General features: G+C 44.5%; 2 protein-coding genes across 2 annotated transcripts in view; one reads left to right on the top strand and one right to left on the bottom strand.

The window, feature by feature from the left end:
- Positions 1 to 6,761, top strand: part of Spon1 (spondin 1) — a 275,300-nt gene extending 268,539 nt beyond the window's left edge. Inside the window, exons 15-16 of the mRNA XM_032892851.1 lie at positions 1,606 to 1,869; positions 4,609 to 6,761. Of these exons, the coding sequence (XP_032748742.1) occupies positions 1,606 to 1,869; positions 4,609 to 4,772 (428 nt within the window). The 3' untranslated portion in view covers positions 4,773 to 6,761. The remainder of the gene's footprint in view (positions 1 to 1,605; positions 1,870 to 4,608) is intronic.
- Positions 6,762 to 11,483: 4,722 nt separating this feature from the next.
- Positions 11,484 to 27,622, bottom strand: part of Rras2 (RAS related 2) — a 67,659-nt gene continuing 51,520 nt past the window's right edge. Inside the window, exons 2-6 of the mRNA XM_032892850.1 lie at positions 26,096 to 26,183; positions 24,740 to 24,842; positions 24,352 to 24,460; positions 15,561 to 15,679; positions 11,484 to 12,954 (exon numbers count right to left, since the gene is read on the bottom strand). Coding sequence (XP_032748741.1) covers positions 12,867 to 12,954; positions 15,561 to 15,679; positions 24,352 to 24,460; positions 24,740 to 24,842; positions 26,096 to 26,183 — 507 coding nt within the window. The 3' untranslated portion in view covers positions 11,484 to 12,866. The remainder of the gene's footprint in view (positions 12,955 to 15,560; positions 15,680 to 24,351; positions 24,461 to 24,739; positions 24,843 to 26,095; positions 26,184 to 27,622) is intronic.

Genomic DNA, 27,622 nt, shown 5'->3' with positions numbered 1-27,622 from the left:
TGAGGAACAGAGTCTGGCTCTCCAGAACCCACATAAAAGCCTGGGGCAAGCTGGCTACAATCATTGATCTCTGGGTTCAGCCTTTTTTCAGTAAATACAGTGGAGAACACGGGAGGAAAGTACCAGAAATCATCTCCAAGCTTAGAGATGTCTGGGCTTACACATATACATGCAAAAGGATATATACTGTTAGATCCTATAGTGAAACTAATCTTTCAGAGAGTGGAGTTTGGATCTGTGTTGGCAGAAAGTCTCAATGATGTCGTCAGCAAAACACACACAGTGACTGAAGTCTGAATGGGGAGACTGATTAAATATGTAGCCCAAGTCAACCATCCCGTCCCTGTGATCACTTTATTCACCCTTGAGCTGAGGCTGCCCATTAAGTCAGTGACACCAACAGACCGGTAAGAAAGAAGAGAGGAAAAACAAAAGAAAAAAGGAAAGGCCAGGTTCTCAAACACAGTGCCCAAATCTCCCTCTGAAATCTGTGTAGTCAGGTGCCAATAGTGCTTCCTTGTTCCTCGGTTCCCAGGTCCTTATAGCAGCAGAACTTTCTAAGCTACTCCGAGGATTAAAAGGAGCTACTGGCACCAAGCGTGAGCAGGTGCAAGCCCCAGCCAATGAACTCAGTAGCCTGGGGCTTCTACTAACCATGGTTAGCTCACAGCTACTTCGATGACTGGACTCTAGAGCCTTTACCAAATGGTGACAAGTCACCAATTCAAATAAATCTTTATATCCATAGAGTCCATTACAGGGGATCAGGAAATGAACATCTGCAGGGCACTGCTGGAAACAAACAGCTCATTTAAGCCTTGTAGCCTAATTCAAAAACTATCATTATCCCCATTTGGCAGACAAGCTCCCTCAGGGAAAGAGGCTGGAAAATGCTTAAGAGTGAGGACTGGTCCAGGCTTTACAGAAACAGGGAACAGTGTAGAATTATTTGCCTTCTTGGACACACCCTGAAAAACCAGACCAAAATGCTATCTCCCCCTGCATTGTGAGGCGCTGGCTTTTAAGAATTTGCTACCATAAAACACCGCCTTCTCTTGATCCCTTGTGGAATTTCCTATCTCAGGCTCCAGTGTGCTTCACACGGATCACCATATGCAGGATGCAGTTAAGAAAAGCTGCTTAGGTTTGAGAAAAGTCCTAGGTGTGGGCCCTGTAGGCAACCATCTGCTATCTTGTTCCCTCCAAAGTAGATGGCCATTCTCTGAAGACCACACTAGGGCTTCCCTGAGGAAACCTAGAGTCATTGAGACTGGGAGTATGAAGGTAGGCTGGTCAGTGCCACTAGCTGATATGACTATTCCAGAAAGACACAGGCAGGCCACGGTGCTATGAGAACACCTTCAAAATTCCCCATCACCTTCTCCAGTGATACGGGAATCAGAATGGGAGGAGAGTGGGTCATGACATAGCACCAATCTTGCCCCTACTACTGCTTACTACATGGTCTGAATAACACCCCTGCTGCTAGAGACCAGTTCCTCCTGGAAAATGGTTTATTGCTCTTGGCAGCCTGGCTGAGATGGCCAAAGGTGGACTATTTTGTTTCAGACATAGATATACTCACACCTGTCTGTATCTTGCCAGCCATTGACTGTGAACTCAGCGAGTGGTCCCAGTGGTCTGAATGTAACAAGTCCTGTGGGAAAGGTCACATGATTCGAACCCGGACAATCCAAATGGAACCTCAGTTTGGAGGTGCACCCTGCCCAGAGACTGTGCAACGCAAGAAGTGCCGTGCCCGGAAATGCCTTCGCAGCCCATCGGTCCAGAAGCTGCGCTGGAGGGAGGCCCGAGAGAGCAGGAGGAGTGAGCAGCTGAGGGAAGAGTCAGATGGAGAGCAGTTCCCAGGTACTGTTCCCTAGGAGACTGTGCTGGCCGCCAGGACATGTGGGACAGCTCTGGGCTCAGGGAGAAGAGAAAGGGACTTGGACTATTCGGACTGAAGTTTTGATTCCCAAATACTAAGAAAGCATAATTTATAAGAAATTGGGATAATATTTGTAGCAAAAAAGGTTAGAGATGTTAATTGGCTGTCAAAATCAGTTTTGTAGCAAAGAGCCACTAAAAATTGTAGTTATTTCTTTCCATTTGCAAAACACCTTGCTCACAGTCAGCTATGACGAACCAACCCCATTTGCTTTTGCAAAAAGGGGAAATGATGGCACAGATGTGTTGAGGGGAGCCTCGTTGTTTAGGGAAATTTCTTAACTCTTCAGATCAAATCATTCCATCGAGAGTTGGCTGAGACAAGACCACCCTGGCCTTGTGACTTCTTGGTTTAATGCTAGCCTCAAAGCTTAGTACTTAGATTTTTATTTCTTCAAATTAATATGGACCCAGGTTGCCACATAAGCAGTTAACACTCCAACAGAGATAATGAACCAAGTGCAACGGAAGCAGGAGAATGGGCACAGTATGAACCGGGGTTCTAGGAGACGCCAGAGCAGAGAAGGCCAGACTGAGTCTTCGGGAGCTTTTAGGAGCTTGACAGTTAAAAAGCACCCTGAACCAGCAGGACCTACAACTGCTGAGGCAGAGACACCAAAGGATGCCCTGAGTAGTAGGTGGGGTGCAGATATGGAAGGATATAAGGAGAGGCAAGACAAGAGAATAGGGTGTAAGTCAGCGGCCAATTGTAGAGGGGTTGGGTCTGAGCCTGTGCTTGAAAGTTGAGAGTGGCTTAACAGACCCGAGGAAGGTAACTCAGGGACAAAGGCAGAGGCTGATTTCGTTTATAGCTGGGGGGAAATTATGTGTCCCCTTCTCTAATATAACTTGAAAAGCTATAGGGGAAAAAGCCAGGAAGATGTCTTGGCAGATGAAGGCACTTTCTGACAAGCCTAAAAATGCCCGAGTTCAAGCTCTGGAACCCATACGCTGGAAGAGAGAACCAACTCCACAAAATGGCTCCCTAACCTATACAAACACTACTATGCCAGACACTCAAGCAGACATGCACAAATAAACAAGAGGTATAAACCAGTCTTTAAAAACATCATCCCAGGACTGGAGATGGCTCAGTGGTTAAGAGCACTTGCTGTCCTTCCAGAGGCCCCGGGTTCAATTCTCAGTACCCACATGGTAGCTCACACGTGTCTGTAACTCCAGTTCCAGGGTATCTGACTCCCTCACACAGACATACATGCCAACTCACAATAAACAAATAGATAGGAAAACATGACTTAAATAAGATCAGCATCCATGGCTGGAGAGATGGCTGCTCTTTCAAAGGAAGGAAGGACCGGGTACAGCTCCATGGTCCACATGGGCTCACAGCATCCCAGGGATTTGATGCCTCCTTTGACCGGCAAACCACACACACACACACACACACACACACACACACACACAACACACACACACACACACACACACACACACACACACACACACACACCACCAAAGAAATTTAAATAATCCACGGAATGATGAGTTAAGATAATCCAAGCTCACAGCACTGGGCACAGACCATTAAGTGGTCTTGGCATTCACTGAGGGCAAAGAAGGGCAGCCATAGAAAAGTGTCATTTGACTCTTCTTTAAGATAGTCCATCTGGCATGGTGCATGCCTTTAACCCCAGCACTGGAGGCAGAGGCCAGCCTGGTGGTCACACACACACACACACACACACACACACACACACACACACACACACACTGTATAAGGAAAACAAAACAAACAATAAGACAGCTCATTCTTTGGCATAGGGATGGCCTGAGTCGACAGATCCTTTCCTCCGGGAGTGTTCATAAACCAAGATGTCTGGCAGGCAGGCATCGGTTCATACTAGTTAAAGGCTATGTGCTCAGCAGTTTCTCCAGCAAACTCCGCTGTGTTGGGGCAAACAGGTACCTAATAATAGCCATGAGCATCTGTGTTTAAAGGAGAGATAGATATATGGAGAGCTATGACAAGTGCAAATGTGCAAACAGGAGACTTCGTCTATGGGGGTCGGAGGAGGTTCTGAGGAAAACTTGTCCATGTTTCAGAGGAAGAAAAGAATTGTTTTTCTTAGTATTGGGTGGACTAAAAACTGAGGCAGGGAGGCTAATGAGGTGGTTCAGTGCCCATAGCTGGTCACTGCTTACAAGTTAGTGCTTTAAACAAACCTTTATTAGCATGATCCCAAAGCCCAGAGGCAAGCTGGCCGGGGTTCACTCTTCTGAGGTTTAGCCAGGTTAAACTCAGTCTCATTTGTGCAACCACAATCGAGTTGGGCTGGCACAGCACCCCAGCCTCACCCGCTTTCCTGGGGCCTCTTTCCACAGGGCCTTTCCAGTGAGGTCACCCAGACGTGCTCACACGCAACAGTGCTCTCAGGCATGGTGTCTGCTCACATCCCATCCACCAAACCAAGCCAAGGTTCAAAGGGGTGGGGAAACAGACTCTGCCCTTTGACAGGCAAAAAGATCCACTACACTAAGAGCTTTTGCAAATTGTCACACAGGAGCTAACAGTCCCTAATGAGGACAGCAGGCATTAATGAATTCAACACTCATTACACAGAGAAGCAGTGAAGGGCAAGACACCTCACTGAACTGCTGGATGTATTCTGCTGGCCTCACTGGGCGCTCTCTTACTTTCAGGCTGTCGGATGCGCCCGTGGACAGCCTGGTCAGAGTGCACCAAACTGTGCGGAGGTGGGATCCAGGAACGCTACATGACTGTGAAGAAGAGGTTCAAAAGCTCCCAGTTCACCAGCTGCAAAGACAAGAAGGAGATCAGAGCGTGCAACGTGCACCCTTGTTAGTAGGGGTTCAACTCCCCAGGGCTGCTCCAGATTCTAGTCACCAATGGTTGGGTGGTGTATTTGCTTGTTTAAGATGATTTAAATTGTGTCCACTAGTTTTCATTTTTACGGTGTGGTTTGCCCAATAGTCTTATGGAGGCCGAGGGACATCTTGTCTGAATACTTCTTGGTGAGTACAGGCCAAGCGGGGCATCTTGTCCCCAGGCGGCCATCTTCCTGCACTGAATTGAGTAGTGTTGGTTTACCTTGTACTAAACTGAAGCGTATCCCTCTGGAGCATCCCCTGGTCAAGCAGGGCGGAGACTTTGGCCATCCACAAGGAGAAGTAACCAGGATGCAGCATGTGGGAGACACAGCCATTAATTGCAAAGGACAGATCCTCCTCTCTCACCTTTGGCCTGCTCACTCTTACAGAAACCTGTTTGTCCGCCTCTTTTTTTTATTTAGCACAACTCCAGGCATCTTGGTAAGTCTCCAGGGTCATGGGTTCTTCGGTGCCCTGAAGGAGAAGCCCTGAGGTGGGGTGGCATTTGTTACAAACCTCCCAATACTGCTTTGCTGGCACCACAAGGTCAGCAGGTGATGATGGCTACTTCATTTCATTGTGAGCCGTGATTTCCGTTGAGTTTTGACTGTTGGTGCCATAAATGTCCTAGGATGCTGGACGGACACATCAGCCTTGTCAGCAGATCCTTCTTTGAGCCAATGTAGACAGTAAGCTGGGCACTGGTTCCAAAGCCAACTTAAAATCTTCCTACACATATCCAGACCTTTTAGGTTGCCCAACTTCCTTAGAATAAAGCATTTTAGCTTTGAGAACAATTGATAAGTCTGTCAGGAAGCCCCCAAGTCCATTCTTCAACAAAAATACTATCTTCCCTACTTAATTTTTTTTAAGTCATGATATTTTATAGTTAGAGGAGAGAGAGACAATCTATTCCCACGACTAAGACACAAACCTACAAGAAAGGGTTATTCAGTCAAGCCTGTGCCTGATTTCTGGACCAGGACCCTGATTTTCATGGATAGTCCAAAGGAAGGCCAGGGGTTCCATCAGCAGCACCCTAAACCCAGGAGTCAACAAATATTCAGAGAAAGAGGATGTTTATCTCAGCTATGAGCTCATCAGCAGGTTTGTACTCATGCATCTGTTAAAAGCACCACCACATCCTTTTGCAAGTCTGTTTATTACCGCTTCACCCAAATACATTTTGTGGTCAAGATGCACACAGTGCTATGAATACAGTACTTTAAGGATCTGCATTAAACACATCAGAATATTTCCTGCCACATCTATGTACAACCCCTGAATATGTATTTTTCCTTAACACAAGAGAGCCTGTTCAATTAAAAAAAAAAAAAACAACCACCTCACTGGGTCTGTCTTTGTTTTTAGGTTAATTAAGTGGTGGGAGGGCTGGGTCTTTTTCCAGTTGCTACTCAGTTCATTTGCAGGGAAAGACGGCACTCCTGTTCCCCCTAGATGGGCCGCTGGCATCACACCCTTGCTGTCTGGATTATTTCCAACACTATTTTTAGATGTTTTAATGAATTGCTTTCTCCTTCAAAGGAGTATAAAACAAAGAAATGAGAGGCTTGAATTTCCACCCTCCCCAAAAATGTTCTGCTAAAGGATCTGCCCTGCCCACTTCTGCAACGTTCTCCAAGCGATCTTGGTGTTGACTTATTCTCACACCATGAAAATCAAGTTCCTTCAGATGGGGCAGACTTCGCTAGCGTCTTGTGTTTTAACCAGATCCCTCTTGGGTATAATTTTAATCCCGATTTGGGAGCCTTTTTGTTAAAAACCAGAAAACTGACTGATAGCCAAGAAGAGAAGGAGAATGCTTTCGTCATGAATCGTAGTGCTCTGTTTGCAAGGGAAAATTTGTGAATGTCAAATCTTTCTTGCCAAAAATCTTGCGTTAGGTGGTTGTATTTCTCTGGCTAACCAATCATTTTGGGAATAAAGATTTTTCTTACTATGAATGAAATCTGTTTGGACTCCCATTCTGGCTAGTAAGAACTTGCCACATAAAGAGAACTAGAGCCAGGCATGGTGGTGTGCACCTTTAATCTCCGCCCTCAACCAAAGAAAATTGCAATTGTGTGTGTGTGTGTGCGTGTGTGTGTGTGTGTGTATGTATCTCACATCAATCCCAAACCCGTTGTAATCTGGTCAAATACACATTGAAAGGAGTTCAGACCTCTGTTTCCCAATCAGACATTGAGTCAATTTCCTATCACCATGCAACGTGTTTGATCAGCAAGCAATCTGCTGTAGCTAATGAGACTAAAACCTGGGCTCCTTCCCCACTAAAGTGAAAAACTTGAAAGACCTCGTGCTGCGCTTGCTTTGCAAGGTCTCCTACACACGCCTTCAGTACACTCAAGGTCTGCAGGCCGCAGAACGGGCACACTTCCTTGCATGCCTTCGGCACTCTGGAAACCCATCACAACCCATCCATTGAGTCAACGCGTAAACATTCTCTCTGTCAAATTACCTCTGTGCTGTTTTCATTAAGCCTCCATGTTTCAGACAGTAAAACTAAAACCAAAATCTTGGATCACACATGGTGGAAACTATCCCGGGCCGGCAAATCTTGTTAAAGTCAGAAACCTCAAAGAGCTACTTTTGCGGCAGTCTGACCTGGAGTTTTCAAAGTCTTGCTTTAGAAATCCTGTTTCCTGGGGTTAAACTATGAAGAAGTAAAATATTTATACCCTAAAAAAATGCATACTATTATCCAAACAAGATTAAAGCATAAATGTTTAATTCCTATTTAAAACTCCGAGTCAAGGAAGACAGCCATTTCCACCATGTTGCTGTTTGGCACTGTGGATTTCAACATCTCCATTCTTCTTGTTCACATTGCCCAGAGTAGACAGAATGGAAATAAATCCCCTTTGAAAAGTGATTGAAATGCGGTAACAAATTATAAATAGCTACGTGTTAATTAGCACACGGCTAATTCTCCGATTTAGATCCTGTGAAAAATGAAAAGCAAAATATCTATATTAAAATGTCACATTTAAACGACGGTGCCTGCTTTCGATCCCCTATGGGCTCAGAGGTGATGTACGCATCTGGGGACAGAAGGGTGAAGACAGTAATGGTGGCCCGGGGGGCTCCTGCTGTTCTGGTGTTGGGACTGATCCCTTCCTCTCACCTTCAGAGTTTATCCAGTGCTCAAGCAGAGAGCAGTTCTCCCAACAACCAGCGCTATACCACCTTCCCCTCACTGCTTCGAAAACCTCTAAGTGTGCACCTTTGTACTGACGAGAGCTGCATTTTGGGTCATCCGTAACTGAAAATGTCTCGACAAATAAAATTTACATGCATAATTTTAACAGTTATCATCAGAGCGCAATGCTATCTCGGGCTGTTTTCACTTAACATGCATGGTGTCTTCACATAAGATGGCATTCATTAACATCTCACGGTGCTCAAAATACCCCTCTCCAGCATACTGATTAGTAACACGCTCATATTTTAAGTCATTACACGCTTAGACAGTTCTCCTTTACCGAAAGTAATTTTTAAGCATTATGAGAAGGGTGGGGGCTGGTGAGATGGCTCCGTGGGTAAAGGCACTCAGCGCCGAGCCTGATGACCTGACTACAGTCCCCAGGATCCATATGGCAGGAGAGAAGCAAGGCACACAAGCAAGTTGTCCTCTGACCTACACATCCTGCTGAGTGATCCTAAGCCGGAAGAACCAACCTAGCTAGGATGGCGGAAGGGTCACCTGTAAACCCTGCATTTCCTGCTGCTTGTGCGGGACACCGAGCTGCCTGAAGCAGGCCCTGCACTTCAGTCACATCCACAGAAGCTCCTACTAAGAAGCCTTTATAGTAACTTGACGTTGCAATGATATCCAGCAGGGTTGACTGCTTTCCTAGTTAATTTTCTTTTCACTGCACTTCGCATAAGTATGTTGGTCCACAGCACTGGGGACTAAGATGTTTTAAAATGGGCTTAAGCAGCTTGGAGAAACACTGAATGACCACTCTCAGCCATAGAACGCCTCCCTCCCCCAAGGCCTGCTATGTAAACCACTGTGGCCTTGAACTTGTGATATCATGATTCCCATGCCCCAGCCTCCTGAGTGTGAGAATTCCAGGCCTGCTCCACCCTATACAGCCAAACTGTAGACCTCTAACTCTCTTCTAACCAAGTATCCCAATTTAACAACTAACCCTAGGTTGCATTACTACCTACCTTGACTGACTTGCTCTCACTATCCTTACGGCTTAACCCACTAAAGCAAAACTTCTGCCCATCACCCAGCTTTTTGCCAAAGAACTTCCCCAAACAGCCCGCACTCAGCCTGCATTTCCTCATCTGCCAATCACACTGCAGCTCCTACCCAGTGTCCACAATCAAACAAACCTGCGGAAGTCTGACAGCCGCTGCCCCTCACTTGCCACACAGAGCTTCTTGTCATCCCTGGCCTGGGCTTCCTGGGACCAGGAAGCTGGTTCCAAAGGAAAAATCTCTACCTTTGCGAGCGTGAAGGACTGAGTCTGAACCTCAGAGTTCAATCTCTGGAACCCAAATAAAAAGCCAGCGGTACTTATGTACGTCTGGAACCCCCAGCGCCCCTACAGTGGGAAGGGAAGTGGAGGCAGAACAGCCCAGAAGCTCTTAAAACACACAGAGGCAGAAATGAGTCCCTGCCTCAACAAGGTGGGTTCATCCTCCTGCCTGGGCCAATTAGAAACTGAACTATGGTGGGTGGGTACTATTCATAATCCCAGGTCCTGGTTACTCAGGAGGCTGAACCAGGAGGAGAACCTGAAGCGAGAAGACTAAGGACAGCCTGGACAAGATCAGGTCCTACCTCAAAAAGGAAGGTGTGTGAGAGACCAATGTATAAACAATGGCTCGTGGACAGTGAACCCAGAGTGAGTCTTAATGCTGCCTGGCTTTCAGCCTAAAGCAATATTCCTGGTTACAGAGGAAGGTCCGGGAGATCCCAGGCAGGGCACAGATGTTTCCTTGAACCGAAATGACCAGGGCGCAAGGAACCTTTGAAGCAGCTTGAAGTTGCTGTAGAATGTTCTGAAATGTTTCAAAAGGACTGTGGGGGTGGAGGGAAAGAAGGATTTGGGAACCACGCACAGGGTAGAGAGTCTTTACCAAATATTAAATGTATGTTTAGATGAAGTGAACTTTGGTCAGGGAACGAACCATGAGCTGAGCTAAGCTTACTTCTCAGGGACTGGGGACTGTTTGTACCCCACAAGCCATGCTAGACAGACAGTGCTGACCTCACTCAGGACATTCAATAGCAGACTAATCTATCCCTAGAAGAAAAGCTGCTTCAGATTGCATTCAGTTGTCAAGGAAGACCCAGAGGTTCAAACTGAACAGCATATATACAAACTGGTTCCCAGAAGAAAGCCAAACACCTTCAGATGAAAAAGCGAGGTCCAGACACCCAACAACATAAAATATGCAATTTCTATCATCCAAGCAAAATTTAAATATATAGAAAGTCAGGATCATAAATAAATAAAAATCACACAACAGAAACAAATACAAACTACAGAGATGTGGAATCAAAATACACCTTGCTACACTAAGTTGCACAATGAGAAGTTGTGACCGTGGCATCAGGGCTCCGCTCTCTGAGAGAGAGAAGGGCTGGGAAGAGGCATGCATGAACTGAATAAGGAGTGAGAATGGAGATGCACACACACGGGGGGAGGGGTGCACACACCTGCACCTCCAGCACATGGGAGGACTGCTGTAACTCAAGGCCAGGCTGGTATACACGGTGAATTCCAAGCCAGCCTGAACTAACCATAACTCAAGAGAGAGGAGGAAGAAAGAAAGGAGGAAGGGAAGGGAAGAAAGGTGAGGGGACAGGGAAAGAGGATCAAAAACAGCAAGAAGTAGGAGACACACCTTACAACTCCAACACTCAAACTCAAATAGGAAACTCTAGGACTCAAGGTCCGGTCCGCTTGAACCACACAGTAAGTTTTAAATCAACCTGGGCTACTTAGTGAGACCTTTTAAAAACGAAATTAAAAAACCTTAGAAAACAAAACACAGTCTGAAATAACCCACTGGACAGGATTAACAGGAGACCAAAAAAACGGGCAGAAGCAAGCCTGAAGAAGTTGAAAATGTAGCCACAAAAACATACAATGCCAAGTTCAGAATGGAAACAAGGAGAAACAAAATCTGCGGGAACCCCCAGGAACTGGCTATTGCAGGCCGGCTCTTGGTATCTAGAAGCACAGGTGATAAGCAGGAACCCCTCCCACAAGGATATACAATGGTTCTTGAGAGGCATCAGAGCCAAAGATATACCCATTAGCTTCCTGGGCAGTAATTTTACCAGAAACCTGAACAATAATTCTGTATTAATGGAAACATTCTGAAACACAATAAAATTAAGTGATTTTTCTTTTTGTATCTAAATAAATACATGGTCCTCTTTGCCAAAGACATTTAGGATTCGTCTTCTGGGGTCTATGTGAGTATATCCAACTCCCTCTCTCCTCTACAGCTGGGGCTAATCTGTTAAGAACGCTTTAGAGAAAAAGTTACAACTCACTGACCTCAGGAAAGCAGTGGAACAGTAAGATCACCTGTAGAACTCCCTAAGACATGGTGAAGAAAAGGCACAGACTACTCCTGCCAGGTCTATACGCCTCACCGGAGCCCTGGCATGAAAAAGGAGCCATCAAGCGTCGTCTGGTGATAACAGATCAACTTTAATTCTAGCACCTGAAGCTATACAAGGGTCCACTTTATAAACGTCATGGGGCTGTTGTACACATTCAGTAAAGTGAGCACTGTGCAATACCACTGAGAGTCTCAAAACCAGGAAAACACTTTGAATTGCTTAAACACAATCCACAGAGTTAAAAACAAAACCAGAAGCCATCCACAGTTAAACTAATTGTCAAGTAGAGGTTTTACATGTAATACTTGCTATAGCAGTCAATATCTAGCGGGGACATTGAACATGACTTCACAGTCTCGTCCTGTTGCGTTCTGTTGGGAAGGGTTTCTGATTACTGGCCACCAGTGGATGGAAAAAGGACCAAGCCAGCAAGCAAAAGCCATGGTCACCATGGCTTCCACATTCTCTTTGTCAGCTAGCAGTGAACAATGAGACTTAAATACTCATCTTTACATATACACAAGGTGTGTTGCGAAAGCATATTCGCTTACAAACATATAAAAATACTTATTAACTAGTTTGATAAGAAAATAACATATAAAAGTATATAGCAAAAATATTAATCATCTCTGACTTTGGGAAGATCAATTCCATATTTTATATTACATCAAACAAAAACAGCTTTAGCTTGTGTGGGTTTTCTTTTTTAATCCTTTACCCAGGAATATTTGAAAAGGAAGACAGACAAGAACCATTCACTCTTACCCTTACCACGACTGTGGAAAGAAATCAAGTTCACTGAAACATCTAAGTGCAGAACCAGTCCAAACACTTGGCCACAGAGAATACTGTCATATTGAAGGAGGCAGAATAACAATAGCTCAATCAGCAGTTTTTAATCCATAAATACAACAGGCATTTTGGTATTCTGGCCACTGGAAAAACAAAAGCCGTAGCATCAGGAAAGGTCTGAGATGTCTCACTTCTGTAGATTCCATTCAGTGTATTTAAGGTTAATGAAAGTTGACATCCAAAGTTTTAAAGATAGGCAAAAATTCACATTTAAAAAAAAAAAAAACCTTTCCTATATTTCTATTTAGAGTAACAGTAGGCAACATGATTCCAGAAGTTAAAAATTACTTCACAACCTATGACTTCAGCCTAGCAAACAGCTCGAACTCCAAACCTGCTTCACCTCTACTAAAAGCCCTTACAGACTGCATCGTGTGTGTAGACGTGTTCTAAAGGAGTCTGAGGCAGCCTTAGTGTTTCCTGTACACAAGTCTGGGAAAGACCGTTACATTAGCTTCACATAAAGGATTAGCCAGCTTCTTGGTGTAAGGCTAACACGGTGATCATCGGTCTAAGGCTACAAAGGTACCGGATGATGTAAACGGTAGCAGAGATGAGGGCTTCCCTGGCAGTTGTTAGCTAAACCTTAAGGGACTCTTTAGAAAATGACACAATGGCAGCCTTTCTTGTCTTTTTCTTTCCGGGTTGGTTCTGGTGAAGGAGGACATTCTTGTTCTTGAAACTTCCTGTAAGACAGAGAAATCTGAATAGTATCACCATTAGTAGCCTCCCAGTACAAATGCAGGTTATTTCTGGACTCGCTGCGTTGAAATGCATACACTTCTCAGTGTTCCACTAGAACAGTGGTTCCTAGCCTTCCTAATTCTGCAACCCTTTAATACCATGGTTCTCAATGTGTGGGTCATAACCAATCTTATGAAGTGTCAATGAAATAATGTTTTTGGCTAGGGGTCAGCACTGTAGATTGCTGTCTGCAAGCAGGGGAGGGCAGGTGAAAGACAAAGCTAGAGCCTGTGATTGGACAGTAGAAAAGGAGGCTAGAGCTAGAGCCTGTGATTGGACGGTAGAAAAGGAGGGCGGGCTGAGAGTTTTGAGAGATGGGAGAGATAGGAGAGATGGAGGGAGGGAGGAAGGAAAATGGAGGAAGAGAAAGACATTCCAGATTCCACATGGCTTTAAATAGCCACAGGTACCTGTGAATATCTTATAAGGAGTGGATAATTACAGGACAATTTGTCTTTTCTAGGTGGGCAGTTTATATCAATATCAATTGACTCTGAATTCATTGTGTGGACGTTTTGTAGGGTGAGAATTTACTGTTAAAATCTGATAAATTACAAGACTCTAGAGTTTTGATTTTGCTGGGTTACAGGGACTGGTGACAGCTAACTTAGAGATGGGAGATCGTTGTATGGGGCTGGCGTGGCATCGACCTGCCATGGGAACTTAGCAAGATGGGTGGTTGCTGCTGGGGCTGGCCATGGAGGCGGAGAGACCGCTGATGGGATCAGAGCGTAGCCAGAGGTAGTGTGGGATAATGCCATCTTTTTTATTTCCCTGCTACGAGCACACCATGAGGAACTGTATTAAAGGGTCATAGCATTAGGAAGATTGAGAACCACATATTTAATACAGTTTCTCATGTGGTGGTGGCCCCAACCATATAATTACTTCATAGCTGTAGTTTTGCTACTGTTATGAATCATAATATAAATTTCTGTGTTTTCTGATGATCTCTGGCGACCACTGTGAAAGGGTCATTTATCCCCGAAGGAGTTGCAACCCACACCAGGGGATGAGAGGAAAGTCTTGGCAGGAAAAGAAGCAGCAAGTGCTCAGAGGAGCAGGGAGAAGGTCAGGGGTGGGGTGGTCTGCCGAGCATGTGTGAGGCCCTCACAAGAAGAAAGAGACATGCAACTGCTTTCCTTCTCAAGCCTGATCAATGCCTGCATAGTCTCTGAGTTGAAATTCCTGGACTCAAAAGACATGCTTAGCAATCAGCAGGCATCACCAGGGACAATGGGAAGCTACCTCTTACAGATGCCCACAATTATCCCTCTTCTCGGCCACTTAGTTAAACAAAAAGTCAGTACTAGACAAGTTAGTTGGTTTCTGACTTTTTTACATGTGAATAATAAAAACCCACCCCTTCGCAATTGTCATGAGGGCTTAAGCTTTAGTAGTGTTTAAAAATAAAAAATCTTCACATCTGGCTAATTGACAGGTGAGAATCTGGGATTCTTGAGAGTCAAGGGGAAATATGGATAGTTGATTAAGGCAGTAATTTTTGCAAAGGAACCACCTCATTGGTTAAGCACTGAAATGGAAATGGGCTGGAGCAGGGGTGGGAAGCAAAGCCCCCCGCCCCGTCAACCCTGTTACAGTTCAGTGGTACCCAGTTCATTCTCACTACTTAAACACCGTCACCGCCATCCCGTCTACTTCCACAATGTTTCCTGCAGAGCTGAAACTCATCAAAAACCAAACCTTAGATCCTCTTTCTTCCCTTCCACAAAAGGAAGCCTACACTCAGGGGTCAGTTCATCGAGGCACACAATGAACCAGGGCTCACCCCACATGCCCGTCAAAGCTACCTCACTAGAAGGATAGCCAGGACATGGGAAGAGGAGGAAACAGTCACAAGGGTCCGCAAACCAAACACGAGCAGCTTATTCTGTGCAGTGTGCACAGCAGACCTTACTTACCCGGCACCTCAGGCAGCTTACTACAGCCCACAAGGAGGCCGCCTAGGCCATCTCCGGAAACACCTCTTTATAGACTGGGGTGTGTGTGCCTGTGTCTTACCGGGCGCAAACACCCGAGACAACTGGAGTCTCTGCTGCTTGGGTTGCTCCTAGCCTGGCAGGGATTTGGCAGGAATTCGGAATTTGAAATTTGGATTCAAGTCCCAGAGCTTAACAGACACAGAGACTGAACGAGTTACTTCAGGTGTCTGTACAGCGCGTTTCTCACCTGAAAGGGAGGGTAAAGAAAGCATCCAGCTTTCTGGTTTGTAGTAAGGATCCAATGCACTAGCGCTGCAAGAATGCTGCTCAGCATCTGACAGGGACGTGATTAGCGGCTGTCATCACTACCGTCAAAGCATTTACTATTTTCGAAATCCTTACATGTACTTTCTTCTTCAACTTCAGATAAACCAAAGTCTTATGGGTGGGAAATGCCTAGCATACGCCACGTATTTAACTGAAATTTAACCCACAATGTGTGCCAGCCCCTAGGTCAATCATTCCTACCTACAGTTCCCTCTTCCTCACTACAAATGCCACAGAGCCACCTGCCAGAGCACACGCCTAGCACATGTCCCGCTCACCTGATAACTCGGACGAGTTCGTGGAAAGCTTGATCTACATTCATCCTGATCTTTGCCGACGCCTCCATATACGTGACCTTGAGCTGCCGCGCTAACTGCTGCCCTTCTTCCTGTGTTACCTGAAAGGGAATGGCAGCAAAGTTTAAGGGCCAGTATTAGTAACCCCGTTGAGCCACAACACATACGGAGCTACTGGGCCACCTGGAGTCCAGGCTGACTTGTCCTAAGGAATGGACAGATGCCACAGTGCCACACAATGTGTAGCCCACCTCTGCACAGCTCAGAAAATGTACCTGTAATACAAACACAGCTGGTCTGCAATGCTCATGGGCTCTGCCAACTGCCAAGCTGGGTGTGGTGGTGGAAGGAACATCAGGAATCTGGGGCCATCTTTGGCTACATAGCCTCTGAGAATTCCAGAAACTCTGTCTCCAAAATAAAATGAACCAACCCCTGGGCTGAATGGTAACTATGGTGAGCATACTCATCTTTAATGTGGCTGTTATTACTAAACAACACAGAACAAGTGTTTACATAGCATTTATGTCCTATCAGACATTATAATACAGAACTTTTTCAAATATACAGGAGACAATGCAAAGGTTATATTCAAATCCTCTGTTTCTGTTTAAAAGGAACTTTCATGTACCTGAAGATTCTGGTGTCTGGGGGGAGGGGCGGGGCCTGGACCCAACCCCTATTGCTCCTATTGCTATGAAAGGACATCTGACCAACTCTCAAGGTTTAGTGTGGAGATGACGCCAGAAACGTTAAAGGTGATGGTAAAAGAAGAGAAAGCAGGAAGTGCTGCAACAGTGCCTATCGAGGGGCCGGAGAGAGCCTGCCCAAGGCAAAGATCTAAGAACTAGAGTCTCTCGCTGAGTTGGGGCAGAGTAAGAAAATAGCCATGGCCAAAAAAGTGGGGGGAGGGGTGCTCGTGGCAGATGACCTTAAGAGCAAAGGCTTGGCTTGCTCAGACTAGAATTTGAAAATGGCCACAGGCTTCTCAGGCCACAGGACCTCCTTATTGTCTTGGCCAGTACCTGGTACACAGGAAATGCATCAGTATGAGGAGAGGGGTGTCAAGTAGGAGTGAAAGAAAGAAAGAAAGAAAGAAAGAAAGAAAGAAAGAGAGAAAGGAGAAAGGAAAGGGAGGGAGGGAAAGGAGGGAGGGAGGAGGGGAGGGAGGGAGAAAAAAGAGGAAGGAAGGAAGGAAGGAAGGAAGGAAGGAAGGAAGGAAGAGGGGGAGGGAGGAAAGGCAGAGCCATTAATTATCACTAACTCTCTGTATGTTAAAAAAAAAAAAAAAAAAATCCCAAAAGCAGTAATTTCCTAAAGTCATCGTTAGTATTTATTTATTTTGCATAAATCCTAGAGCTTAAAGTTGAGGTTTCCTGGTACATACATCTTACTGCTGTCCTCAGAGTAAATAAACACTGGGGAAAAGTTGGAAAAGTCAGATATGAAGAACACGTGGGACCCACTTCCCCTGCTCCCCAAATATCACAACCTCTGTTCTCTCTTCAACCATTAACACCGGTACACAGTAAGAACACAGCCATAACTTTTATGTATTTCATACTCTGTGCTATTCTGAAGTTATCGGAGTCTCTGGACACTCAGGAGCCTTTTCTACACTACTTTGCAGATTCCTCTCTGGCCGCTCTCTGGCCTCTGCACTGCCCAGCACTCCCCACCTCCCACACATGCAGTGACAGGCACTGAGAGGGTGTTCCTAACTTGTGTGGTCTTGGGCCAAGGCACTCTGCTTCCTACTTATGTTCAAAAACTTATGTTGTCAGCTATAGGATTTTATTTAAAAATGCCCTTTATCCAATTAACAAAATTTTCAACCATCCTGCTTATAAAGAGAATTATTGAAAATAGACATTTAATTTTTTTCCCTTTATTGAGATGATGGTGTAATTTTTCATTTTTCAATATTGTTGTGGTTTGCCCTAGAGTTATCTGTATTTTGATGCTAATTCCACTGCCCCAAGGACAGCTGCCCTGTCACGTACTCAGGTATCAGGTGACTTCGCCAGAACCTTCTCCCCATTGAGTTTGTAAAGTACAGGTGAGGGGCAGGTACAGGATAGAAGGAGGCCTGTCATTGGAGGAGAAGAAAGGATGGGTGGGAGAGAAGTTTGAAGGAGGAGGAAGAGACTAGGACAGAGAGGAGAGACAGGACAGAAGAGAGAGAGGGGAGAAGCCATGGCAGGTGATGTTAAGATTCTGCTCTGTGTATTTACAGGTTGTTATCAATGTTCTTAAGGGATGAATGGTACCGGGCTTTGTATGTTTAAGTGGGCAATTATATCTTATCAATTGGGTCAAAGATTATTGTGTTGTGTGTTCTTTTATGTGAGGGTTTGAGTGTAGGAAAGCGTACGGCTGGGATGTGTTTCCGCCAAGATATCTTGGGACACCGCGGTGTGGACCTAGCGGGGTAAAAGACAACTATACTTTTTTATTTTTATAACAACACAGTATGTTGACATGATGAATTCTGAGGGTTCGTTTCCACTCCTAAATAAACTCTTCTGGGCATACTGCCTGCTGTTAAAACTCAATTCACTAACATTTCGTTAGGAATTTTTATATGTACACTTAGCAGAGAGAATGGAGCGTGGTTTTTCCTGTCTGTCAGATTTGGTCTCAGAGGAATCCTGGCTTCATAGAACAAGCAGGAAAGAGTTTTTGTTTCTTCAATAGTCAGGAAAAGTTTGATATAAGGACTATTCCTTCCTTAAAAGTTTAGTAGAAGCCACCAGTGAGTCCGTCTGGGCTTGGTGTTGTCTTTGTTGAAGGCACGTGTGACAGAGACGGCTGACAGACACCCTCTATCTGGCGGGCTACCCACTGCCTCTTGAGAGCTTTGGGAAGGTGACCACTGTATTTACCTTACTAACTCACTGTGTCAAGTTCCTTACAGCATTTCCTAATGCTTTACACATTTGTAAGACGTAAGGTGATAATGGTGTCTCTTTCACTCCATATGCTGATTTGTCGTCCCCTCCTTTTTCAATGGGACTCAAACCTAGAGCTTCATACATAGAGTTCACATCTGGTTGGTATATAGGTAGATAGACAGATACAGACAGACAGACAGACAGACATGATCTTTTCTTTATGGCTGGAGGCTTTGCCAGTTTGATTTACCTTACAAACGCCATTTGGGGTTTTACTAATTCCTGTAGTTTTTATCTTCCTCTTTCTTTGTGGGCAGAGGGTCTTGCCCACAGCAAGTACACATTCTACCACTGGCCCAGTTTCTCTGCTTCTCTTCCCTCCTTAGAGGGTTTAACCTGATGCTTTCCTTTTCTAATATTCCTAGTGACACAGCATCTCTTGTAGCCACCCACGAATCCTGACTCACTGTGTTTGTGTTTAAGTGGCACCTCATTCAGAATTCTTTGTAATCTTTTAATTTTTTTTCCTTTCAGTTATAGAAATATGCTTAGGAATTTGGAGACGTCCCTATCAATGCTGCTGTCACCAGAATGTGCTGTCTGACAAGGTTCCTTCAGATTTATTGAGGCTTGTTTCATGAGCCATTCTTCGGAATAAAGCAGACTCTGTGCTGTTGGATGGAATGTTCATTAGGGTCAATTGGACAAGCTGCTTGATGGGTCGACGTGAGCTGTCTACACATCACTTTTTCTTTCTACCTCACTCCCTATAAGTGGATCCATCTACTTCGCTCTGTCAGTCTTTTACTTCAGGACTTTTAGCTGTTCTGAGGCATACGAATGGCTAAGACCAGTAAGTCCTTGGTGACTTAGTCTCTGAGACTGTGAAATAGCTCTCTTTACCCTGGTAGTGCACTGGCTCTGAGATCTACTTCACTGCTAACTCTATCTTCACTGTTGCCAGCCCAGAATACCTTGCCCCTGTTGTAAGTGGGCTGTGTGTCTTTAAGCTGAAGGTAGGCGTCTTTGAGGGCCTTGCTTTTTCCTTCAATCTGAGGCAGTTTGCCTTCCCACCAGTGAGCTCTTGAAGATCTGCTCTTTCACTCTTTGTTCTATGGACACCCCCTCCTGCCCTTTAGGTTAAGATCCCAGATCCCATTACAGATGGTTGTGAGCCACCATGTAGTTGTTAGGAATTGAACTCAGGATCTCTGGAAGAGCAGTCAGTGCTCTTAACCGCTAAGCCATCTCTCCAGCCCCTCAACTTCATTTTTAAAGCAAGTATCTGCTGGGTGAGCATTGGTTTCAGACAACAGGATTTTACTCTCGGTGTGTAAGATATGTCATCTTCTAGCTTACATTGTTTCCAGTGAGGAACTGTGAATATGTCATCTGTCTCCATTAGTGCACACACTGCTGTGACAAAGCACCTAACACAAGAATCTTACTTAGCTCATAGCTTCAGAGTACAGTCCATTATAGCAGGAAAGCCACAGGGAAGGGAACTGTCTCGTGACTCCACAATCAGGAAGCAGAGACAGATAAATGCCTCTTTTCAGCTCATTTTTCTCATTTTTAGGAAATCCAGGTCCCCAGTCCAGGGAATGATGCCACCCACAATCACTTTTCAGTTAACTCGTTTAGATAATCCCTCTCAGAAATGCCCAGGGGCTAACCTACTGTAGGTAAACCCTCACAGGCATAGCCCCTGGTTAGCCTAATCCAGGTAATCCCTCAGGAACGTCCCCAGAGGCTTGTCTCCTCCTGTTATACTGACAGCCAAAATTAACTCTGCACCATCCTGAATTGTGCCCTTCTGTACACAGTTTGGTGTTTCCATAGCTACTTCTCAGAGTTTCCTTTAACGTGGGTCACTGCGAGTTTTATCCTGACCTGTCCTGTAACTGTCTAACTGTTGTTGTGCTCAGGGCTTGCTCCGTGCAATTTCCACCAAACTTGGAACACCAAACTGTCAGTAGCATCTGGTGCAATCATCATATTCCATTAGCTTAGGCTTCTGGAGGCTTCATCTGATCTTTGTATACAGCCCACATCGCTTCTCCCTCACGCAGGCAGTGTTTCTATAGCTCCATATTGTTGAAAGAGAGCGGACTTCTGTGTAGTGTCTCTGTCTCCTGAGTCCATTGTTTCTGTAACCTCTGGGTTTCATGACTGGGCTCTTCATAACAGAGGTTGTGCTTTGGTCTTTCTTCACATGACCTGTATTTCTGCGTACATACATGGGATTTAACGCCCCATTCCCCCAATCCTGCAACCCTTCATTACTGTAAGGCCCAAGGCTTCATGATGTGGTCCATGCCCTGCTGCAGCCTAACAGAGGAGCACAAAGGTCCCACAATGGCACAGTAACACATATATGACTTTTAATTTTCCTGGCCTTCCTTCAAAATAATATGTCTGCCCCAAAACTATGAGACTGAAATACATACCTGATTCTTCAATCAAGTAAGAGTAAATTAGAGAGTGGGCAAGAGAGGATGCTTCACAGGACAACTTAGGAAGAAAGAAGGGTTTCTATATTGAGGAAAAACCAGTCATGGCAAATCCCTTCCTACTAAAAGAAAAATGACTTCATGTAGTCAGATTCTCTCCCTTTCCCACAATATTCTCCTGTTCCCCTCTAAAGTAGGGAGTGTGTGTGTGTGTGTGTGTGTGTATGTGTGTGTGTGTGTACACAAGCATTTGTTCGTGTGCACATAGAGACCAAAGGTCTAAGCTGAGTGTCCTCCTCTACCATTCTCCTTATTGTATGGCACATGGTCTCTCACTAAGTCAACGTCAGCCACTCGCTTTGTTCCCTGATGTACACCTGAGCTTCCCAGCAGATACACAGTTCAGGTCTGTGCACACCACACTTTGGGCAGAAGGATCAATTCAGAAAAGCTTACTCCGAGCTAATGACTCGCATCTTTTAGGTGACAGAAGTGTGACTGACGGCCTGTGTTGTTTCTCATACTCCTGGTTTTTATTTCACTGAGAGACCAGCACATTTTTACTGACATGATTTTTTTATAATCCCACAACATATAAACAGACAGCATTACAATATGTTGAATACCTGCAGACAGATGGAAACTACATGCTTCATAATGGAATCTTTAATACACAGATAACTTTAAATTAACTTGCACAGGGCCAGCAAAATGGCTCAGCAGGAAAGGTGCTTGCTATGCAAGGAGAAAACCAAGTTCCAAAAGCTATCTTCTGATCTCCACAAGGATGCCATAGTGTATAAGCCAACACGTATTACACACTACTACTACTACTACTACTACTACTACTACTACTACTACTAATAATAATAATAATAATAATAACCATTTTAAAAACACATGTAGACCGCACCCACAGCTAATAACAAGATCTGTTGTTTCTGGGGGCCTGTCTCCCCTCCATTTTTCTTCAACTGCTCCACTTGCTCTAGAGACATCTACACATCCCATGCTTCTCTTTCTTTCACTGGAATTTCCATCACAAAAACGTTTGAGAAAGAACTAATTTCTACAGTAGAGGCAGGCAGCAGTGAAGGCAGGCAGAAGTGAGTATGAGGTGGGGAGCAGAGCCCTTCTCTGCCTGTGTGCTTTGTGACCCCTTCCCCACCCAGCAGAGCAAGTCCTGGAACACAAAGAGGCCCCCTGGGCGGCAGATAATACATGTAATTAAGTTCATATGTGAGGACATGGAGACAGCAGACACACAATTGTGTACTTTGCACTGTAACTTTGTAATGTTTCAGATCAGAAAGAGGCCTAGCAGGACATTTATTCTCCACTAACAGCATCAAGACACTTTTCTGAGTCTTAGCATGAGACCAAGTGTGTCCTACCTGCAGTCTGCATGCCACGGGCCTCCCGGATTAGCCATCAACACACTCCAGTAATTTGCAGATGACAGCTACACACAGCAATGCCACCAAGCGGAGCACCATTGAACATCATCCCCTACTGTCTGAAATTCAGTGTGCTTCCAAAATCATTTACGGGGCTTGGGAGATGGTCAGTGCTCCAGGATACTTCCTGTTCTTCCAGTACCAGTGTGCTTCCCAGTGCCCACCTCAGGTGGCTACCACCCATCTCCAGCCCAAGGATCCAATGCCTTCACTCATGTACACAAACCCACATGCAGCCACATGCATTCAGAATTAAAAATAATAAAAATCTTAAAAATTTTTGGACATTCACAGCAACAATCAAAGGTTTTGGTTGGGTACAAACGGAAATCTGCTTTGGTGCTAAATGTCAATCCATTTTCCTGATGTCTGTATTTTGCCAACGAAATCTTAAGAATCCATTGACAGCAGCTGGTGACATGGCTCAGCCCATAAAGGCACTTGCACGAAGGTCCGGCAACCTGAACCGATCCCAGGTAAAGGTGGAAGGAGAGAACTGACCCCAAAGTCATCCTCTGACCTTCAGACACACACATTCTGGCTTGAATACACAAACACTAATGCATGTACACACATACACATGCTACATATACAAACATAATCATAAAACAAAAACAACAACAATAACAAAGTAAACAGAATCTGTTAACATGAGATTACATGAAAACAAGAGAAGATACTAACAAGAGAGACAATTTCGATGTGGGACAAAGACTCTAAGAAATATAGCAGAGGGACTCCCTAACAGTAAGGACAGCTCTAACTTACACTGATTCCATTCTGAAAAGAGATGGCAGACAGTACCCCGCAAAATGGTTTCAAAGAAACTAATACTAAAGGTCACTAGCATTAGAACTGGCCGAAGTGGAGCAAAGAAAATTCAGTTATTTATTAATTATACTAAAGAAAAATCCAAAACCAGCTGTTGTGGTGCATTCTTATAATCCCAGAAGGCTAAGGCAGGGGGATTTCCCTTTTGAGATAGATAGATAGATAGATAGATAGATAGATAGATAGATAGATAGATAGATCAGCCATTCTTTAAATAAAGGTAACTATGGATCAGCAGTGAATAAATTAGACATGTATAAGTTTTTAAGATTATATAGTGGCCTAAATATGGTGGCACAGGCCTGTGATGTCATCACTTGGGAGGCTGAGACAAAGAATCACATGTTCAAAACCAACCTGGCCACACAAGAACACCATACTTAAAACAATAGAAAAGGAAGTGGGGGAGAAGACATTGAATAAAACTTCTTGGGGCTGGAGAGATGGCTCAGTGGTTAAGAGCACTGACTGCTCTTCCAGAGGTCCTGAGTTCAAATCCCAGCAACCACATGTTGGCTCACAACCATCTGTAATGGGATCTGATACCCTCTTCTGGTGTGTCTGAAGACAGCTACAGTGTATTCATATAAAATAAATAAATCTTTAAAAAAATTTTCTTCATAGGACTTTGACAAATTAAATCATGGTTATAAAATGAATGGTTTGCTTTCTTTATTTTTCTTTTCTTTTCCTTTTTGTAGGCTTAAAGAAGAAAGCTGATTAAATTTTCTTCAAGAAACAGAGATAGAAAGGGGAAGGGAAAGGAAGGGAGGGGAAGGGGTCAAAAAAATTATCTTAACTTATAGTTTTTAGATGTTATCCAAGAAATCACGCGAGCCTGGCACTAATACAGACACTTGCAGACTTCTATAGAGAGCTTGCTGAGATTCTGTGTAAAATAATTAAAACCTAATTCCCCCCAAACTTTCTTCACACTTCACACACGCCATTCTGTAAGACCCAGTGTGCCAGACTCAGCACCGAGCTGGGGCCGTGCTGTGCGGTGCGGTGCTGTGCCGTGCCGTGCCCTGCCCCGCCCCGCCGCACACACACGTGGGTTTCTTGGGCCAGGGCCCTCCACTCTTTCGTTAGCTGCTTCTTTACCAGTTTCCCAGGCACAGAACTGCCTCCTCCTCACCTGTCTCTGATGGTCCAGGTCCGCTTTATTGCCAATTAAAATCATGGGAAACTCATCACGATCCTTTACTCTGAGAATCTGTCTTTGAAACTTATAGATTTCTTCAAAACTAAAAAACAAAATAAATCAATACATTATGCTAAGAAACTAAAGTCAGAGAGTTTTGTATTATGTTTACTACAGTATTGCCATTTTTCTACTGTAGAAAATAATGAAAATCTTAATTCCATAAAATAGCAATCTGGACGGAACCTAGCATGGCTATCCCGAGTTTTTATTAGCAATATTATATCAACTCTACATAATAGCTGGTTTCTACATGACACTTTCACATATGCACACGATGGGCTTTTTGATCATATTGATCCCGACGTTGACTGGCACCCACCTGCCTCTATCTGTAACTGAGAAGACCAACAGGAAGCCCTCGCCTGTCCTCATGTACTGCTCTCTCATGGCTCCAAACTCCTCTTGTCCGGCTGTATCCAAAACTAAAGAAAAGCAACAGAGAAAACTGCAGTTACACGTTATAAATCACCTCCCCACAAGGGCACCCCCACCCAGCCAGGTCCTCAACAGAGCTTCCTATTTGATGTGAGAGGCAATGCATTCCTGTCTTAATATTTCATTCCCAGCACCAGAGGCAGACATAATCTTCTAATGGCAGACAGTTTCAGAGTTTATCTTCATCGCACAGATTGATTTTGTGGCTAGAATATATTAGCATACCAATTACAAGGTTAAAAATATCAAACACATCCAAGCAGATGGAACCAAATCAACTCTAAAATCACTTGGTTATTTATCTTCTCCTGGTACAGATCTTGGAAAAGAAGTCTGTAAGTTCAATCAAGAAACTGGGACTGGGGCTGGAGAGATGGCTCAGTGATCAAGGGCACTGGCTGCTCTTCCAGAGGACCCAGGTTCTGTTCCCAACACCTACATGGTCTTAACTGCTTTAACTCCAGTTCTGGAGAATCTGAAACCCTCTTCCTTGGCATGTGGTACACATACTTACATGCATGAATGCATTCAGAACATCCATGCACATAAAAATAAACCTTAAAAACAACTATGTCTGTCTCTGTGTATATGTGTGTGTCTCTCTCTCTCTCTCTCTCTCTCTCTCTCTCTCTCTCTCTCTCTCTCTCTCTCTCTCTCTCTCTCTCTCTCTCTGTGTATCCATCTCTGTGTTTCTGTTTCTCTCTCCATACTTAGCCCAGCTACTAATATATTTCTTGATCTTCCTACTTGTTAGAATGACAGGCTTTCTTCAGTGGAGAGACACTGTTACTGTTAAAGCCTCTAAGGTATAAGTTCCCCACTAACAAAGTCTCTCTCTATGGCTACTTCCCCTGCTTTTGCCAAATGACATGAAGAGCTGAGACCTGATGTTTCTCCCAACTGCCCCAATAAACACACTTCAAAAAGTTACAGTAACAAGATCAGCTTTGAGAACTTTCCATCTGTTGACGAGTATCTAAATTGACAATACAGAGACTCGCCCACCAGACAGATGACAGTGAATGAGCGGCAGGCCAGCCAGAGGGAGAGACCTGGCCAGGCCTCTGCACAGCCTGCTGTTTGAACCCCAGTAAAGCAGGGGGAAGGAGGAGTTAATAAAAGGCTTATAGTCAAGATTATCTAAAAGTTCTGTGGTACTATTTAACCTGAGAAACATCAAACGCAACACTTGAAAGCCAGAGCACTTTAGAATGAGGTGTGAGCTGTCAGGGTTACTCACTGTCCAGCCGGGCCGCTCGATCATCGATCACACACTGTTTTGTGTATGAGTCTTCGATGGTTGGATCATAGTCCGTCACAAAATAGGACTGGTAAAACAAACAGAAAAAAGCCTCATTTAAAATTCCATGTCACACGCCTTCCCACCTAACACTACATCAGTTTTATTGAATTCTGCTTTTCAGGAAATGATACATTTTAATTGTATTAGGTTATCAGAAAGACTTTATTTTGAATTATGTGTACATGTATCTGTGCACATTAAACCTGTGCGTATTAACTGTGCATATTAAGTGCAGATATGCACAGAGAACAGAAGAGGGCATCAGATCTCCTGGAGCTCGAGTTCCGGGCGGTTCTCAGTCACCCACCATGGGTGCTAGGAGCAGAATTCTTATCCTCTGCACAGGCGCATACACTCTCCTAACCACTAAGTCGCTGCTCTAGCCCCTGTGTCAGCCTTCAACTCTTGTCAGTTCCACAACAGCCTCTTCAGCATACTGTTCAAGGAAAGAAAACTACCAAATGTCTTAAATTTCCCCTTCTAGAATAGTCAGAAAGATTTCAAAAGATCTATTAATTTTCCCCCTAATGGTTTAGTGCTAAGTATCTAGGAAAACTAGAAACTATAGTTCAGACCTATTCAGATTCCGTAAGCACTGCCTGTAAGAACCAAACCAGATAAGGATGGAGACAACAGTGAGAGGGAGTGCCACGCACTGCCCTGACGAGCCTGGCTTGAAGACCGCGTGCACCTTCTGCAGGAGTCACGTGCTGTCACTAAGATTTCTGCGTTCTGTTTCCTTAAATCATACTCCTCTTCATATGAAAGCCTTCCAACTGGCATCTTCAAGATTGAATAATTAAGGAATCACAATTTCCTCTTAAGATTAAAGAAGAAGTCAGGCATAGTGGCTCTCAGACCTTTAATTGGTAGGCAGAGGCAGGCAAATCTCTGTGAGTTCAAGGCCAGCCTAGTCTAAATATTGCAGGGCTACAGAAGGAGACCCTGAGATAGATAAATAGATAGATAGATAGATAGATAGATAGATAGATAGATAGATAGATAGATAGATAGATAGATAGGTGGGTGTGGGTGGATGGGTGGGTGGGTGAACAGATGGATAAATAGATACATAAATAAATGAGAAAGCAATCTCCTAATATTGCTCACTTCTCAGGAAGGGCGCGGAGGGGACACTGACATCATTCCTTCTCAAGATCCCTTGGCTTTGCCAAAGCTGACTTCCTTGGACTACTTTCCCACTGGCTTGAAGGAATGACTTGTTCCATGCAGGAACCAGTGACAGAGGAATTAGCCACTCTTCAGGCAAGGGTTCCTGGAAGCAGGCAGTGTAGTTCAAGGGACACGGAACTCTGAAGTGGCACACCTCAGCGTGGCCACCTATGCTCAGAAAGCAACTCGAGCAAAAGTGTGAAAAACAGAGAAGACGCCGACGCTGGCCCGCCTGCACTGAGGTTTGCATACTTCATCTTGGAAAGAAAGGTTTCACGTTTCATTTATATT

Source organism: Rattus rattus, chromosome 2, assembly GCF_011064425.1.
Source record: "Rattus rattus isolate New Zealand chromosome 2, Rrattus_CSIRO_v1, whole genome shotgun sequence".
Lineage (NCBI taxonomy): Eukaryota > Metazoa > Chordata > Mammalia > Rodentia > Muridae > Rattus > Rattus rattus.
This window is presented reverse-complemented; position numbering and strand designations above follow the sequence as displayed.